The sequence below is a fragment of the Perna viridis genome, chromosome 6 (assembly GCF_037379345.1).
Source record: "Perna viridis isolate PV_CMFRI_1.1 ecotype Kerala chromosome 6, ASM3737934v1, whole genome shotgun sequence".
Taxonomy (NCBI): domain Eukaryota; kingdom Metazoa; phylum Mollusca; class Bivalvia; order Mytilida; family Mytilidae; genus Perna; species Perna viridis.
Genome location: NC_142450.1, coordinates 13121749 through 13142206, shown reverse-complemented (window position 1 = coordinate 13142206; position 20458 = coordinate 13121749). Strand labels below are relative to the sequence as shown.

Genomic DNA, 20458 nt, shown 5'->3' with positions numbered 1-20458 from the left:
AGCCTTGTTGTACAAGTTCATGTGACAACATGACACTTGGCTGTGCCTGGCACTGTCACATTAACTGCACTTGATGCACTACAAAGCAAGGTCATTATATAGGACATTTCTAAGAAATGAAATAACAGAAGTAAATAGAAATCACAGTTCATGACAATAGGGTCATTATTATATAACAAATGTTCTTGTTCTTTGAAAAATATGAAGTACATCCTGGAGTAAAAATGAAAGTACTTAATAAATTTGTTGATCAAATTTAAAAGGTCATTAGTCTACCATGTATTGGAAGGAACAAATCTATTGTGTTTTCAATGATAGTTCTTTTCAAGGTACTTATACATTTTATGCCAAGGGAAATAACTCATTAACAAGACAGACTGGTTCACTGTCTCATTAAAGAGTAAAACAGTAAAAAGATTTTTTTTTTAGAAATTTTTAGAACAATTTGAAATTGATAACTATTTAGTTCTCCCTTTAATTATTTACCAAACCACTAGAATCAAGCTACAATCCTTGGTTCATCCATTTGTCACAGATGTTCCAGAAAAGCAAAATTGTGTCATACTTTTATATCTATACAAATGGAAGTGTGATAAGTTGATTCTTAAAAACACTAAAACCATGTAATTACCAGTTGTATTCAAACTAGAAGTTCATGGTCCCCAATTAAATACCACAATTATCAATGACATTGACCTTCGATAAATTAAGGTTCTGCTAAAGTCAAAATCTAGGACATTACTAGCAAATTATTTTCATTCACAATCTCACTAATGTGTATTTGATGCCTTGAAGACTAATGAAACTTTGCTAAATACTTCTTAATACCGTAATATACTTACAGACATGGTTCATTGTATAACATGTTAAGGTGGTAGACCTAGGGTAAGGGACATAACTCTTGAAATCAGTGATATGTTTGTATCATAATCAATTTCACCAAAGCCTCTCAAGCTTTCATTTGAAGCAGAATAAAATCAACCCAAGTTACTTAGATGCTTACATAAGATTGATGTAAAATACTGAATACAAATGTTCCAGTGAATTTGATGTAAAATGCTGAATACAAATGTTCCAGTGATTTTGATGTAAAATGCTGAATACAACTGTTCCAGTGATTTTAATGTAAAATGCTAAATACAAATGTTCCAGTGATTTGTAAGAGTTGTGTCCCTTACCCTAGGTCTACCTTCTTAATACTAGCATATTTTGCTAACATCAGTAAAAACATAACATTTTTCAATAAATTTATAGCTTTACCAGGTCACATTTTTGTTTGTAGGTGCACATATTCTGTAACCTAAACATCTAGTGCAGGGCAAGCAGGCACTTATTATAAATATTTTAAACCAGATTTTAATGACAACTTGAATATTTTATGATTATTGATGTTGGTATTTAGCTGGACCACACCAGACACTATTATAATTTATCTAAATTTGAAGAAATTACTACTATTATATTGAAATCAATGTCTGCTATCCGAGCATAATACATTTAAGATCTGGAATGTCTGAATTTCAGTCTTTAAATCTGAATTTTGAAAGCTGTAGATTTATTAAAAAAATACGTTGTTTACACTTTTGTTTATTTTTGTAAAATATATTGACTTTAGTGGAACCTTAACCTACTTATTGACTTTCATGTCACTCTAGATAAAGTAATGAATTAGAAACACCACATAAATATTACTGTACAACTTGAACCAAATAACATTATTTTTAGATATGTAATGCTATAATAAACATTTGGGTTAATTAACTATACCTCAAAAGACTAATAAATCTGCACCAGTAACATATGTAATGGGAAGAGTGCACTAATTGAGTCGCAATACTTGACAAAACATCTCCATCAAGGCATCAACCTATTATCCACCTACTTTATACCCTTTAGTACAAAAGAAATTTACAACCATTTCTAAGAATTGGGTGGGTTGTGATGTTATTTATGATAACCTGTTTTATAACGGCTGCAATGATGATGATCAGGAAATCCAGTTGGTCTCCTAGGGTTTTAAAATTAGCAGGGGCTCACTTAAATTTGTTGTGGGCTACTAAAATTTCTACTCTGATTGTTAAGAACTATATATATATATGTACATATTGCCTACCAAAATATAAACTGTGGGCTACCAAACCAAAATTTTAGGCTAAAACCCCGTTAGATTATATACATGTAGTTAATTTGACAATTGAGATATGGTATGAGAGAAAGATTCAATCTTCTTCTCAACTGTCCTGTTAACTAAGTAGGAGTCACTTTGGGAGGGGGGTCTCAGCCCATTGGCCCTAGAATGCAAAAAATGACCCCAAAATATTGGGATGCATGATTTTTCTTTTGTACAAAAATAATAAAGACATGGGTCAATGGCCCATTTTTTACACAAAAATAATGCATTATTCATATTATTGGCCCGTAATAATATTTTAAATCACTCATTTCATGTCATATGAATGGATCACTGACCCAATATGAGAAAATTCAAGATTTATATCTGCTAGGTGATTGTTATTTAACCAAGGGAAGACCAACACTATCCACAGAACATTACCATTACCAAGTATGTTTTGGCTGCAAATATAATCTAGACACTGAGATTACCTTTACTGAACAGCATAAGATCAGGATGGTAGTTTGTCTGTTTGTTTGTTTGTTGGGGTTTAACGTCCGAGCAGCAATATTTCAGCTATATTCAGACGAAAGGATGGTAGTAGGGAGGGGTCTAAAAGTCCAACTCCCCTAAAGTTGGAACATTTTTTTAATTTTGGAGTTTTCTTAATGCATCAATTAGGGGGGAAATGTATTAAAAAAGTATGTATACACATGCAGCTTTCCCTATGTCCAGAACCCCCCTTTCTCATGATTTGCACCTGACCAAAGTTTTCTTCCCAAATATAAGTCTGAACTGTGAGTAGAATCATTAGTTTGTCTAATTTCCATATAAACTGAAAACTTGTAAAAACCTTCAGTTAGATTGTCTCCCTTTGCAAGTATTCTTTTATGCAAATCTCCATGTAACATCAAATGTTCATGTAAAATTTTGGAGATAACATAGACATAAATTTAGTTGTGCACCCAATCTATATATATACACACTAATAAAATTTGTAATGAATGATTTTTCACTCGTTAATAGGCTTGAAACTTAATAAACTACGAAACATTCAATCACATTTAGAACAAGACTGTTACTTTTCACCATGTACTGGTAAATTCAAGATGACATTAAAATATTTTTGTTTTGATTCTGAAACAACCACACATCTGCAAAAAAAGCTAAAAGAAACATTGACCTTGGAAATGTGATTCAATAAAAGACAAAAGAAACGTCGACCTTGGAAATGTGATTCAATAAAAGACAAACCTGCTCTAAAAGCCTCACTGTACTAAGCAAGTACTCAACTACCTAGTACAATTCATATACCACAAATATTCCCCTAAAAACGTTTACAGACAGCTGACAAACAGGATTACTTGTAAAATACACAAAGGTGCACCTAAAAACTGCACTTAGACCAAGCCTGCATTATGAAAACTGCTATACTCAACACATTCAGCTCATATCAATTGACATTAGACACCTACTTCCTTGCCCTAGAATATCAATATATATTTATGTACTGAATGAAATCATTAGAAAGAAAGTCAGTAATCTGGCCTGCATACTCAGCCACATTTTGAAAGCCTTAAGAGTAATATGTATCCACACCCCTACCTAAATCAACCCCAATAATTGTTTTCTTTTTAAAAGCTGCTTAAGTGTTAAATCAAGGAATTTGAATAAAGGATATAAAATTTCTTATGCTTTTATCAAGCTGATGAAGATATTATTCTTTTCAATGGTTTATAAATATAACCAGAAGTAAAATGCTCGAAGTTATTTTAAGAACAAATAAAATTGCTATCACAAATAAATTTATAAATGAACTTTTAAAATATTTGCATAAATAATAATTTTAAGTAGGAATACCTGGAGAGGCTATCAAGCATTTTGCACCGAACAGTCTTTCCATGTACTGACATACTATTAATTTCAGTACAAAGTTCTATTAATAACTATTTTTGTACTGACGGATTTCCCCTTGAGTAAAAGAAACCCGCACCTAGAACCATGTGACATTACACTACTGCACTTTATACTTTCATGGCTAAAAAACACCTACTCTCCAACCTTGAACAAAAATACTTATCAACATTGATCTTAACCCAAGTACAGACTGACAATCCCTTGGAATATTATACACATAATTAACAACTGCTAGAGTATGAATCAACATAATCTACACACGCTCACTTCATAATATCATTTTCCTTAATGTATCTAACATATAGAAGTATTAACATAAATTAACCAAAATTTTATGTACTTAGAAAAGGTTAGAGGCTCTGCACAGGGGGGGATTACAATGACTAATTTTTTAAACTTAAAAGAAATGGCCATCCCTTCTTAAATAGGCTATGGGTAGAGGTGTGCTAAATTGATAAAGATGTGTTCAGTGTCCATCTGTTTTTTATGTATTATATTAATCTTTAGTTATATACATATGCATAATATGCAAACTATCAACTGCTTAGTATTTTTTTTTTTTTTTTTTTTTTAAATTACTTTTAACTTCTGATACATGTATCTATTAGATTCTTTGAAAAGAAACAAGTATCTATTGTGCCCTATGTTTGACTGTAACTTAAAAATTTTAAATTTTAAACCAATGCCATTCCTAGTGGTTGATCCAGGGGGTTGAGTCATGGGGTTGGCACCAAAACCTTTTGTTGAAACATTTTGTTAATTTTCTGTAAAATTTGGTAAAAAAATGAAAAAAAAATAATAGCCTACTACCCTCCTTTTTTTTTCTGGAACCACCCATTTCCAAACTTTCTTGATCCAAGCCTGACTCCTTGAAGTAGAATATAAGATATAGGTATAAGTCATTGTAAGCAGACAAAATGTGAAAAGAATCAAATCAAATACTGACTTACTTCATGGTATATTTTCACTCATAATGGTCCTCTTAAATGATAATGGTCATCATTGACCTTCTACTAATCTGAAGAAATTGAGACAATTTTAACAGAATGTAAGAAATTTTAATATTTTGACTGATTTATCTGGTCCTGTACTATTCTTGATAAGCAAATTTTAATGCATGCAATTACACACAAAATAACATTATTTTCATTTTTTGCTAATAGACAACTAGGGCACTGGTCCCTAACCACTTGGATCCACCTATGCAAATCTGGAATTTACTTTTCAAACCTGATTGCATCAATTTAGAACTTACACTGGTGAGGGATTTTTTATGGCCCTGTCATGTCACCCACTGCCTGATTTTTATTGAGACCGGTACTAAGTTTTTTATCAATGAAACAGAGCGTTTTTACAACACATAAACACTATCATTCATAAGAATTTATATTTATATAATATAATCAACCACAGCATTAATTAAAGTGTTTTCCCATGCATAGAAAACCTTGCATTCTGTCAGTTGTTGGTACATTATAAGAACAAATGGCATCTCATAAATTATGGGATGGCAAAATGAACTCAAAACAAACAGTTATCAATACCTAAAGCACCTATAGCACCAAAAAGTTGTTGAAAAAAAAACTATAAATGTCTTTTGTTTCGGTACATCATCCTCAGACTGAGGACTCCAGCAATATCATGTACTTATTTACCCTTGTACAAATAGTCACAAAAGATTACCTAGTGAGCATTTTTATGTCATTAAAAATTTGGTTAAAGTAATTAACACTTGTTTATGAATTTATAATTAACATTTTTATTTTGAAAGATAAATATACACTCTAATGAACAATACCCCTAAAATACTTGGTATTGACCATGAAATTTTTAAAAAATCCCCTTTTCAAACTTTAATTCTTCATTACATCAATGGCAAACCTTTCCATTTAGAGAAAGCAAATAACAATCACTATTGCATCAATGATTACGAAGATTGAGAAATAACAATTAATCAAAAATTTAATATGTAAATAACATGCATTGTTTGGAGCATTGAGGTTTGTTTTGACTAATTAGATTTTTTGACATCTAAAAATAACTATTACATGACAAAAAGTAAAATCAAAATCTATTCTCAGTTGTTTACCAAAAAGTTAAACAGTAGGAGACTACCTGTAAAATCTCCAGACATGAATTCATTTTGTTTTACTGCATATAAAATGCTGATGTTCACATGATAGAGCTGGTTCACTCATTTCACCAATGAACTGACTCAGTATTCTTAACTGGACATTTAAGTGTAAGTATTTGTAAGAATCAGGCAAAAGAGGAAAAATCAGAAACATGCATGTCAAAACCCCACTGATCTAACAATGTAAAATCACTCAAGGACACTTTCTCTATTTGAAAAGACCATTATTTGATATCTGTATCACTGGCTTTGCTCAGAAATTTTTCAATAGAATGTTAGAAAAATGAGGTTTTTGACAGAGTTATCTACCCTTCAGTGCATTTCAATGAAATTGTAACTCAATGGTCCAGCACAATATGGCAAATCTTGTCTGTTTTCCTTGATTCAGATAATGCAAATAGTCAAATTACACTATCAAAATGATGTTTTTTTTCATACCATGTTTCACCTATTGCCTGATTCTTACAAAGACTAACACTAAATCTTTCTATCAGATATAGATTGAAATACATATATGTACCTATGGTATATGATCAAAGGTTTAAATCTGCTTCTCAACTGTAAAAGGGCATTAGGTAATTGCCATTTGATCCAAGGCAGACCTACTCCATTCCCTGACCATCATTATTGTATGCGCTGTATTAAATCTGATTGTCTTTTAAATTGATGGTAATATCACAATGAATTGGAATATAGAATCTCCTTAAAATTCCTTACATTTAACTACTGGTATGTATTTCCTACCTAATTTCAGAGGTTCATGCATTTTAACCATAATGACTATAAAATTATAAAAAAAAAACACTATAAAACCTGGTTTAACCCATCTGTACCAAATTAGGACCATTGCAGTGGTTTTCCAACCCTCTGGTTTTTGTACTGATATTGCCATTTATAGACTTTCCTTTTTATTAGAGCCTACATTTTATCATTGCTTTAATATTAATCCAGATACATCAGTTTATTCTGAAAATTTATGACATGGACAAAGTCTACATATGTCAGTGCAAAAGCTGTACTTTGTGACCTTGACATGTTTAACCTTGAGTATTTCATGTTAGACTTGTATATTTGCAAGACTTTAGTCCCCCTTAAACAGAAGTATTAGTGTGTAACCTTGACACATGTAACCTTACATATTGTGTGACCTTGACATGTTTAACTGTGAGAAATATTAACTTTGATTGCAAGAGCAACATTCAGGTAGCAAAAGGCAAAGATATTGACAAAATCCATTTCTAATGTTAAAAAATTGCTCTGGTGTTTGCAGAGGAGAAAAATCAGAATATTTTTATATGAACATGCCCAATGGGCAATTAATTTACTCCAGAGATAAAGTTTTCCTGCCATTTTCAGGTGTGGCAGGCAGTGTGACTTGATCACTTTTTTCCGACACAGTCTGTATAATTTCTTTTTTTACCCTTTGACCTTAAAGATGCTCTTCTATGGAAACACAAGTCACCTGATTGGAATTCTGTTTCCCAATTGGACAAATACTGATTTCTTAAAAGCGTTCGAATAAACTGTATCAAAAAATTGAAATTGCGTGCCACATGTTATTTCCTGAATGAAAAGTAGAAAATTGTAAGTAAAATGAGCAAATTTTACTGCATTGGCTATCGTTTTTTTTAAAGATAGTACTTGTTTTTCATTCAAATTCAATTAGTAAATTCAAAAGTTTCACAAACAAACCTATAAACTACAAGCTGTTTTTTTCTTTAAATTTGGAGGAAGATCACTCTATTAAAATTTCTCATTACTAACATGTTTATCTTGTTGATATTTCAAGGACAGACAAAAAAGAACACTGTAAACTTGTCAATTTCAAAATATCATACAACACTCAAAACAATAAGTTTTTTGTTTTAAACATGTATATTTTAAAAGCTTTTCAACATCATACCAGAATTACTCAAGTTTCCTAACTATCTAATCAATCAAGTTGAAGTCTTGAGACAAAAAGTCTAGTCACTGCTTTAAAGAGAAATACATCTGTCTTTTAACGTGGACCAACTGTTTCTTCAATTTTCCAGGAAATATTTTAACCTAAATATCTCTGTGCATGTGTTCCCAATTCACATTTGATATTTTTTTCTACGTACTTATTGTATTAAGCGGCTGTAACCACAATACAAGGCTTAAAGAGAAGGCGTAATTGGTAAGGATAGAAAAATAACTATACTGATGCAAATGCCAGTACCCTTGACATTTGAAATCGTAGGCAATCGATTAAAAAGACTATATCTATATTTAATTTGCGGTGTTAATTACTATCATAGCTGAAGCCACTAATCTGAAAACTAACAGCCCCAAGATCTATATAAGCTGACCGCAAAATTAGCACATTACTGAAATTTGATTAGTATTGTACAAAATCCTGTTACGTAAGTATGGATTTAACATAGGAAATGATTGTTGTAATAAATCCACTGTAATTCCACAGTCTGAAATTTGTATTAAATCATCTGAAGACCACTTGTCAACAGCAACCATCGTGGGTGGGTTTTCTCGACATGAACCTATACTATGACATATATTTAACAAAGAAAAGTACAAATCCCACTATCCGTAACTATTCATTTATCAATAATTTGTTTTTTCCTCTTGCCATCATTATACTATTGGTGTTCTCCCGAGGATAAAAACGGAACTTCCGACAGTTGATTTAATTTTTTTGTTGTTGTTGTAAATAATAGATTATACTAACCAAAACAGAAATAACTAACAAATGGGGAAATGTTATTTGATGGAATGATCTGTACAAAATTGGTAACAGAAATCTTCTGAAAGAACGAACATTACCTGCAAATAAATGTGAGATTGCGCAATCAATCCCAGGTGACTGTGCAATCAATCTTGGAAGACCTACATATATTCAAAAGCAGTAAATAATTGATGTTATGCAACATGTGTTATATCTAAAAACAAATTCAAAAACTATCAAATTTTTTTTTTTAAATATATCCCAGACAGAGAACAAACATAATTTTATGAAATATTATAAAATATTCAAATTTTATTCTATATGCGTCTTTATCAAATTGTTATGAAATTAGGAGAAATTTCATTGCTGATTATCATTTAAATTCATACTTTGAAATGTCCATAAAAGAATAATAAAAACTTGTAATTCAGTAATTTTTACATCCATAATAGAAATTTCAATGTGTCCAAAAAAAAACCTACACTTAATGTCACCATAACAAAATTCCTAGATTTTCATTTAACATGGTGGGTCTGGGCAAATATCATTTTTTATTTTTATTGAAATAAGTGAACAATGCTGTCAGTTTGAAAGAAATTGACCTAAATTGGAAAAAGAATCAAAATAAAATTTTTGGGGAGGATGAAAAAAATGGGTTAAAAGGGGATAAGAATCTAAGATAAATTTTATTTTCACCCCATAAAGCAAAAAAACAAAGTTCTAAATTTAGCCAATATGTCAGCCAGCATGAAAAAAAACCTTCTGATTAAATCAGTCCAAAATGATAATGAACCTTGTAAATATCTTAATACACATAACTCTTAACCCTCCCTCTTTAGGGAGAAACTCCTTTCTTTTGGGGGGGGTCTGACTCCCTTTTTGAGAAAGTTTTCCACGTGGGAGACACAAATCTCCCTCTTTTAAAATTTCTTCCAGCAAAATCTCCTTCTTCGCAGAAATATAGCACAAATGAAGATAGAGATCTCCCTCTATAAGCATTAAAAAGTTTAACAGCTATGATGTAATTCAATCAGAACTCTCCTTAAATGGACTTAAACAGTTAAACAGTGAAAGAGTAATCAAGGGAACCAAGGTTATAGCGGTAATGAAAAGAAAGTAATCCAGGGACAAAGACTAAACATGGAAAACAGACATACACAACAAAGAACATAAAATAACTAATATAATACATACAAAGTAACAAAAGCAAATAAGCAACTCGGACTCCATTAAAAACTGGGAGCAGGTGCACCGGTAGGGTAAGAAACCTGTCTAAACCAAACCACTTTTTGGACTTTAAACTTTGTTTGGTTTAGACAGGTGTTTAGTATACAGAGAGAAAAAATACATTAAAATTGATGTAAACAGACTTTAAAAGGTGTCTGCACATGGTTAAGACAGATTTCCGGATTTACCAGTATTAGGGTTCAGTTTACACAGGTTTCACAGGACAGCCATAACTTGTTGAAACTACTGAAGGTTCATGAAAATTCAACATATGTAAGAGCTAAAGACAATATGTTGAACAAACAACAAAAGTCCATAGCAATATATCTTGTACCAAGCTTTTTGAATTGACACAAATTCCTGACAATGAGCCAAACTCTATTTAGTGATCTAGTACCACATGGCATTTTATTAAAATCTTCAGCCAGTGTAAAAAGAGGCATAGGACAAAGCTGTACTACACAGACAGACAGTCACATAGACACACAGATACACATACTGAAATCTATGTACTGTTATAATTGAGATAAAATAATTGAGTAAATTGGGTTTGGTAAGTAAGACAGACTGAATGAAATTTACATTGTTTGTACCCATAACTGGTAAATTCTGTAATCATGTAAGGCCTAAAAGAAAATACTCTCCTCTGAAAAAGTTCTTAAAAACTATATGCATATACAGATTTGAAGAATCTGAAGGACGGAACAGGCCTGAAGAATTCCAATTTACTGTTACCAATAGAAAGTGACATTTTGCCCAGAGAAATTTTACATTCATGAGTCTTAAATGACTCTGTTGTTCAAAAATTTACTTGCCAAAGTTTCATGTGAAAAACAGAATTTTTTGTAAAATTCTTGAGCAACTGCAGCTGCTGCAGCTTGGTAAGAAAATAAAATAACTAAATGGCAGAAACCATGGAGTCTGTTCAGAATACCACAAAGACTCAAATGATAAAAACCATGCATTTACTAATCCCTCATCTGAACTACAGACACGTAAACCAATAATTTATCGGTAATCTGTACTTTTTTCTTTTATTTTGTTGACAGACATTTTTCTATCTCTTGAACATGACAAGATATTCGTCAGTTTTCGTAAAAACATTGGGAGTGATTGTGTGACATTACCATACTTTCTTTGCAGTTTGAATGAAAATGATGTCACACACTGACATTTTGAAATTGCACTACTAGATTTTGTGCTTAAAGTACATTAAAATGATCAAAAATGCAATGATACAATTTCTAATCAACAGAATAATATAGTTACTTTCTATTTTGATACTGACAATATCATGTGTAACATCTCAACTGATGTTCAATGTTCAACATGAAATCGTCAGTACCAAAATCAAGATAAGCTATAATTATTGTATAAATAGCAGTGTTTTATCAAATGTTCCCAGTGAAATAAATTTTGATAATCCACACTGTGAAAAAAATTCCGAAATTTCACTCTCAGGCTCTCTAAAGCCAAAACGTCACCACTTTGATATCAATACGCCAATCACAAAATTTAATATACATGTTGAAAATATCCATAAATTATGATGAAATCTATGTAGTAAATGAGATAATTAATTGGTTATCGTGAATAACCAAAAAATGATCACTTGTGCCAAGAACCCTTGAGGATCTAACTTGTGTGCAGAACAAGTTCCACACAGTCCTCAAATCTAGGTGTTCTTTTGCACTCGTGATTATATTTTGGTTATTCACTCATTCCAATTAATATTTCCCCACCAAAGATCCTTAATCACTCTAACTTTAAATTAATATATCTAATTTCTTCCAGCAATATTTGATGAGATATTGCAGGGTGGGGATCAGGGTTGACTAACAGAGCGGATTGAACATCTTTTAGACCAATTCTCAATCATCTGCCCTAATAAGTAAAAGTATGGTAGTTTATATGTGTTTCACTAAAAATATGTTATCAGAACTACAAGTTTTTTTTTTTATTATTTTACTATTTCAACCAATGCTTTGCTAATATTGTGAAGGCAGCAGACCAAAATGCCCCTGACTTAATCAGCCCCTAATGGGAGGTTTCTGCTCTGTCATATACTGTAAAACCTGTCTAAACAAAACCCCATTTTGATTGAAAATTTGTTTGGTTTAAACAGGTGTTTGGTTTAGACAGATATTTGGTTTAGACAGTGTTTGTTTTAGACAGGTTTGGTTTAGACATACATTTCGTTTAGACAAGTGTTTGGTTTAGACAGGCATTTGGGTTAGATGGGTGTTTGATTTAGACAGTGTTTTGTTTAGACAGGAGTTTGGTTTAGACAGATGTTTGGTTTAGACAGGCATTTGGATTAGACAGGTGTTTGGTTTAGACATACATTTGGTTTAGACAGGTGTTTGGTTTAGACAGGTGTTCAGTTTACCAAGGTTCAGGGTACATTCAAAAATGTCTGGTATAGAACAATTTTTTGGATTGTTCAGGGTTTGGTTCAGCATGATTTCACTGTACTTATCAAGGAAAACATTCTTGGGGAAAAAATTCCAAAACATGCTTTAACCAACAATATGTTCTTGTACCACGACGACATTGGATTCATTCAATGAAAATTCTGAGATTCACAAAACTGTAATCAGAAGGGTCACCGGTCATTGGTTATCGATCCACCAGCACTCATTAAATCATCGGTCATTGAATTGTCATTCATTTGCATGAAATGGTTCAGGGAGTGTACAACCACAATTACAATGTAACGATATATATTTATTCCTGGCTATCAATTATGTGGTTTGTTAAATTTTCGTGTTTCTTTGATTTTTAAATTTGTGGATTTCAGAAGAACCTTCAATGTTCAATCCATTTTGTTGGGAACTTAAATTTGTGATTTGACCAAACCACCGAAAAATGTACCCCAGGAACAATTGTACTACCAGAGACTGTCCTTATAAATATGTTTACCGTAAGCCTTCTAGAAATGAATTCTTTCAAGAATGAATGAAGTTTAAAAAAAAAATTTCTATAAGGAAATCAATGCAGTTATAAGAAATAGAATCTATGTAAGTTAAGTCTCTGTCTTTATAAGATTTAAAAATAGATATTCAAGGAAGGTAGTTTCCCTAAAGACCATTGTATTTCCTAAGTATAAAGATAGCCTAAGGCCCAAACAACTGGCACATCACTGAATTCTTGTTGTGTGGCCTATTTTAGACAATAATACACCTGGACATTTTGATCAGAGAAACCTGCTAAATCATTAAAGGCAGAAGGAACAATATAAAGTGACTCAGATTAATTTGGGCTTGAAGTACAGTACAGTACCATTTAAGAAGTAGGCAAAAACTGATCAATTTCTTGGTCACATTGATTCATTTAAAATAATACCCATAAATCTAGACAAATCTGATTAAAAATATAATAATCGATAGACAGTTACCACCTTTAACACATGTCTTAGACTTTGAAATAACAGCTAGTCCTTTTAAAACCATATATAATGAGGGGTCAAAGTACACTTTGGACAATATCTGCATCCCCCGATAATTATTACACGTGTATAAGACCACCATGTTTTCTTTGATGAAACTCTTCAATTCAGCAACACATATCATCCGCTACAATTGTAATTACTTATGTCACATGTTACAAAATTATGAAAAATAGTACCAAGAATTTTCGTACCTAACACTATGAAACACCAGTATCAAAATCCCAAAAATGTACATGAAGTTGCATATTTTATAGAGCCAAGGTATACATACCTCCACCTCCTTCCATATACTAAAAAAATGACCAAGTCTCACAAAACAGGCAACTGATATCTGATAGCAACCAAATTCACATACAATATATGCCCCATTTATATAAAGCTAGTAAACCCATCCATTCCAAGACCTGATCATTGCAACCAAATGCAGAGGGAAAGTATGTTAGACAGACAGACGATTCCAATATACCATTTGCTCATTGTGTTGGGGTATAATATGTGCTAGTATGTTCATTTAAGGAATCTGTGAATTAAGTAACAGTGAAATTTGATAAATTTACTATATGTCATAAACAGAGTTAGAAATTTCATTTAATCAATTGTCCACACATAGTGACATACAGTATGCATGCATCAAAGACTATCAAGAGGTTGAACCCCACCCCACTTTTGTTGGAATGTAGTGTTAATTCTTCCAAAATTTAGACAAAAATTGCCATATAATAGCCTAAAACACCACCCTCACCCCTTTCCAAAAATTGTGGATTTGCTATAAATTTTATTGATTTTGCAAATGATTTTACAGTGGGTATGACTGTCTTCAAATGGTCTTAAAGACACAAACTTAATTACTGAAGTATATATGTATATCATAAATCTTAGTACATGTACAAGTCTACCTTCTGATAGATTAGTTTACTTAAGCACGGTACTTGCTAAATGTAGTACACTACCTTAGCCAATTAACACTAATACCTAGTATAACTGTCAAACTGCTACCCACAATCATACATAATCTTTCTTGATTGGCGGTAATCATATTTAACTGGAGACATATGTTATACCTTCACAAAGACATGCTGATTTTTATATATTAAAATAAAGAACAAAGATCATGATTCATTCATCTGACTAATACTAAACCAAGGACGAATTTCTTTGTTATAAACAAATATACTATGTATACTTTAAATGACTTCAATGGCAGCTTACCAGGTCAAAATATTTACATTATTGAGTAGTCTTTAAACATAGGACCAAGTCATGAAGCAAGGGGTGGAATCTACAAACAGATTATCAATAGACTTCTAAACAGGAAATGTTTCAATTACATGTGTATTGACACAATCTGAATCACAATAAAATTCAAGCATTCAATATAATATCATATTAGTAAATGTACTAGTAAAAACATCTTGCATACAAAATAAAATAGAAATTCTTTTTTTGTAATAGCACAATATTTTTTTCATTGAAAATAGTCCCGTGCAGGTCCAGGTGTCAAAAGAATAGGCTTGCAGCAGCGCTAAGCTTGTTGTTAAAGGCAACTAAATAGTGCTCAGAAACCTGGCCAGGGGCTAGGTGCTCTGCCCACAGAGCAACTGGGATGTGTGCCCCAGGTGGTAGAATGGGGTACCCCTGGTGTATTACATGCTGGGCTATAATACGGAAAACCATGGCGGTGCCCTTTGCTGGGAAAGATGCCATGTTCCTCGCACGTTAAAGAACCCTGCTGTGGTATTCGATAAGAGTAGGAACCTTTGCGCTCCACCACAGGAGGCAAAATTGCCCGACCCTACCCATCCCTTCCTTTTTCTAGTGTCGATCTAAATTTGTCGACCCTGTTGCCCTTGTGTCCCATCCCTTTTTCATTACATCATCATTTCATGTTCATTTTATCATACATTTCAGGTTCATCGCCTGAATATAGCTGAAATATTGCTGCTCGGACGTTAAACCCCAACAATTGATCAATCAATCATTGAAAATATCTTAAATAAGTAACCTACTTCCCTGTGTAAGAATCAGGCAGTAGGTGATAGTGTAATTTGACTATTTGCACCATCAGAATCAAGGAAAACAGACAAAATTTTCCATATCATGCTGGACTATTGAGTTACAATTTCATTGAATTGCACTGTAAATGAACATTTCAAGGGTACCTCTGTCAAAAACCTCATTTTTCTGACATTCGATTGAAAATTTTCTGAGCAAAGCCAGTGATGTAGAGATCAAATAATGGTCTTTTCAAATAGACAAAGTATCCTTGAGTGGTATTACATTGTCAGATTGGTGGGGTTTTGACATGCACGTTTCTGATTTTTACAATTAAGAATTCAAGACTTTCAAAAATTTGAAAAATTCATAATCTAATTTTAACAACAGGTAGTCATTTAAATTTTTCTGGCTATAAATTTTCAGTTACGTCCTTTCTGTTTTTTCTTGTTTTTTTTTTTTTTTTTATTCTTTTTTAATGTAATTTTGTTTCTTTTTCTACTCCTATTTTTTCCACCATAGTTTTTCCAGAACTAAATACAAGTAATTTTGTTTTTTCAACTGCTGATCCAAACTATTTTCAGCTACAAAATAAATCTTTAAATTTAATGAAGTTTCTCTCAAGGGGAAACCATCCTCAGAGAAACACTTTCACATGCCTGAGATTAAAAGGGAAATGGAAATTCCAGAACAATGCAGCACGACAACTCCATTACTGAAATAGTTTTGAAACAGGATCTATGTAAAATATGAAACTTTCAATAAAAAATACCCTAACCTATCATATTCATGAACAATTTTAATTTACAATAGTTAATCCCTAAGCGATAATAATTAATCATATGTTTATGGCTGAAAATTAATTAAAAATACATCAAAATCAGTTTTAGTTTCACTTCATATCAATACTTATAGTACTTTTAGCTGAAAGGAGGAAGTAACAAAAAAAAATACAAATTAATCCCATTCATAAAATTATCCACCCACTGTAAACTAAAAAACATCAATTTTCTCAAGGTTTACAAATTAGATCTGAGGTACTTCTTGCTATTCAAAGTTGTATCATTCTGAAGGTTTAAATCCCAAGGCCTGTATTACACTATCTAATTCAACCTTGAGCTAAAGGTGTTAAAAGTAGTTCCTCTCTGTGTGTATAAATAACTCCCACGCATGACTACCTGTCTACCCCATCAAATTCATTCATAAAAATTTGTACACTCCCACACACATTACAGGTCATCCAAAATATAATAGAGGTACTTTAAGGGTGAATTCGCTCCTTCTGTCAAATGAGTATTACAAGCTATGGCCAATTCTGCACTACACGCAACTTAAATGATACATAATAAACAATACCATCTATGAAAAAAATAATCCTAACTAAAGCATCAATATTTAATCTAGTATTAGCTTACAATACAATATTTTACCTTCCTAAATAACATCTTACATGTATCTAGTTAATCCCCTCACAGGGACATATTTGAAAACAATCCTCAAGAAATTTGTTTCAACTTTAAAAGTTTCCTTTACATCCGTTTTTCACCCTTCATATATATGACAAGTCAATGCATATGACTTGAAGGAGTAATTAAGGGAACCAAGGTTCTAGCGGTAATCAAAAGAATGTAATCCAGGGACAAAGACTAGACTTGGAAAACAGACATACACAACAAAGAACATAAAGTAACTAAAATCATACATAAAAAGTAACAAAAGCAAATGAGCAACTCAGACTCCACTAAAAACTGGGAGCATGGACCAGGTGCGCTGGTAGGGTCCTCTGCTTTTCTAGAAACACCCACCGAGTTGCTCATAAAAAGTCAATTCCAGGGTAAATGAAAGAGGAAAGGAAAACTATGACATGTTGAACAAATCAGTTTCAATGGCAAAGGATGAAAGGATCATCCTGCATGTATGACATGTATAACACATATTTCCAACCAATTTATCTTTGATTCAAGCTTCTGAGTTTACAAGGCTAAGTCTGAGGGTTATCTCAAGTATCTGGAAATAACATTGTTGCTTCATTCCTCTAAGTCATGCAGTTTATATATTTATCAGTATCAGTATCAGTTTCCACTTATCATCGCTATAATCTACACTTTATGCATCATGCAGGAAATTGCATTTCTCAGTTCTTGGGAATCTAACTGGACTTATTCTTCTTAAGTATAAATATATACATGTACATTGTATAAGGGTGGTCCATTTGATATGAATAATTTTAAGTTGGCATGTTTGACTAAAATGAAACATAAAAGGCAGGATTTCCAGGCTAACCTATGCTCCTTTTGCCTAAAATTTTCCAAAAAAATCAACAAACTTTTCAAACAATAGGATGTTGTTTCAATCCCACACTCCTCCCCTGCACTCAGCAGTGAACACCAGCATAGATTTTAAGTAGCACTCCAGTTAAGTATCATGCAAAATGCAATTCATAGTTGAAAAGCCTACATACTTTTATTTTTAGATATTATGTTTGATTTGCCATAGTAAACAGAAATTAACATACAGTTTTTCATAAAATACGTGTTCTTAGAAGATATAATATATATAGAATGCACTGTAGATTTCAAAATTAAGGGAGATAACTCTATAAATGACACTCAAATACAATAGAATCTATTGGATTTTCAATGTTGATTATCTTGAATTTCTCATGTCTAATTTGAATTTTCAGCTTAAAATGTAATAAATTACTTCAATTCTTGTCAAAATGAGTTGTTAAAACAAGAACTTGGCAAATCTCCTGGCTTGAGAAGCTATAAGAGGAAAATCAGTCACTTTAGAATTATATTGTACTTTATGTCATACTGGAAGAGTTATCATGATAAAATTATAGTGTACCTAATTTTGTAAAGGAAGAAATTGATTGTAGTAAAAAAATATATATCGTAATCAATATTGTAGAGGAAGACTTTTATTGCAATACGAATAATTCCTGTGACTTCCACTGGAAGTAATAAGTACATGTTGTAATTGTCATATATCAGATATTATGTATAAACTGACTGAATTAACCACAAAAATTCTCCAGCATTACAAACTGGCTATATGGTAGAGCTGATTATGATAACATATGTTTATTATCATCATTTTAAGCATAAATTAACAGAATTACAGAAAATCTCTCAGCACCTATTAGCTAAACAAATATAATATAAATAAGCCCAGACAGCTTTGATGATTACAAGAGTTTAGTACATGTACTGGTAGTAAACTAGATCCAATGCTTATTGATATTGATATCAAAGTTAAAAGCTGTGTATGTAAAGGAGCACCATTTAAGTTAGTTTATCTTGATATGGGATGGGGTGGGGAGTAGGACCAATTATGAAATAAATAGGCAGGACAGAAAGTCATGTTGTAAGAACTTGGCAACATGCAGGGTCTGATTTCATAAAAAATTCTTCAAGTCCTTTCAAACTCAAATTTCAACCAATCAAATCATTTGAGAAAAACCTCAAGGATTTTAGAGAAAATTTTATGAAACCAAGGTCAGGGTTTCATTACAAAAAAGTTAATATGTATTTGAAAAACTAACTTCATGGACAGAAATTGATTCTATGAAACCTCATCTCTCTGATTCTAAGAAACCCTCTCCCTGATTCTAAGGAACTCCCTCTCTCTACCCCATTCACATGAAATGGTTACTTTCTAACAGAGGGCAAGAAATCACAAGAAGAGATTTACAGTGTATGGCCATCTAGAATAAAATCAGTCAACATTCCAAATATAAAGATCTGTATTATCAATATCTAATAAATTGTTGACAATATTGACAGAAAATTCTAAAAATAGCAATTATTATCTCAATAAAAAAATATCACCCCAAAAGTACATTTTCATACAAACAATTATGTATCTAGGCAAACATCTCTATCACCCTCTGTAATAGTTATATGTAATTTATATAATACTCCAAGGAACCAAGCTTTAAAGCACTCATGCAACTGTTTAAGTACTAGTCCATATAAAATTCAGGCACTGCCAGTGGTAAAGTGATTCATGAAGAAAAAAACACAAACAAATGATGCTTTTCAGTCTACATATGTTATACATTCACATAACGATAATCATTTCTGCAATTAGATCTGTACTTTTTAGAAATTCATACAATCATTCCAACTAAAAGCAACCGAATGAAAATGTCAATTTCATGTACAATATATATAATTTTTCTCTCAAAAGTGCAACAACGAAATGAAAAACTGAAAAAGACTGGCTATGTTATCAGTATATGTTTCTGAACAAAAAATAAAACTGAATTCAGTGGACTTTTGACATGCATAAATCACCTTCTGTCTGATTTTTACGAAGAATACTACTTTAAAATTGTAAATACTGAGAATTGCCACTCTTAAATATTCTTGCATTTGCCTTCGGCTACTTCACTGCAGTTATAATGGCAAGGGACATGTCGATCATCAATAGGTTTTTAGTTAAGCCTTTTATTAATCATGTAAAATCAGAAAAAAGAAGTTTTTTGTTGCCTTTGTGAAGCCACGTAATTCATATTATGTTTAAAGCTCAGTCAGCCTTTCCTTTCCAAACTGGACAAAACTGACCTAGTCTTCTTTGTTAACCCGTTTTATTAAGGGCAATTCAGAGACAGACAGTAAAGCAAAAAGAAGCATAAAGTTTTCAAAATGTTTCAATTAAAAGATTCATAATAAAGATACCACTGTTTAAACTCATAAGCATATGGTCATCCTATTCATGTAACATTAAATTCACGCCATGGTTTGGTGTTAACAAAATTATCAGGTTTGTTACTTGTATCAAACCTAAAGAGCCCATAATTATAAAAAGTTAAATAAATATGCAAATTTTCTTTCACAGTGAAATAACAATTTTTCAATAATTACAGCAATAAAAATACTGATCAGACTGATTACAATACTGATTCATAACGAT

General features: G+C 31.9%; 2 protein-coding genes across 12 annotated transcripts in view; one reads left to right on the top strand and one right to left on the bottom strand.

Moving 5' to 3' along the window:
• The window catches only part of LOC148613708 (uncharacterized), a 63395-nt gene that overhangs the window by 11380 nt on the left and 31557 nt on the right, over window positions 1-20458 (top strand). The window lies entirely within an intron of this gene.
• Window positions 1-20458, bottom strand: part of LOC148613709 (transcription initiation protein SPT3 homolog) — an 81945-nt gene that overhangs the window by 40211 nt on the left and 21276 nt on the right. Inside the window, exon 1 of one of the 10 annotated variants that reach the window (XM_088587246.1) lies at window positions 3974-4090. The exons of the other annotated variants lie outside the window; for them this stretch is intronic. Coding sequence (XP_088443372.1) covers window positions 3974-4026 — 53 coding nt within the window. The 5' untranslated portion in view covers window positions 4027-4090. Of the gene's footprint in view, window positions 1-3973; window positions 4091-20458 lie in introns of those variants that run through there. 10 annotated transcript variants of the gene reach the window in all.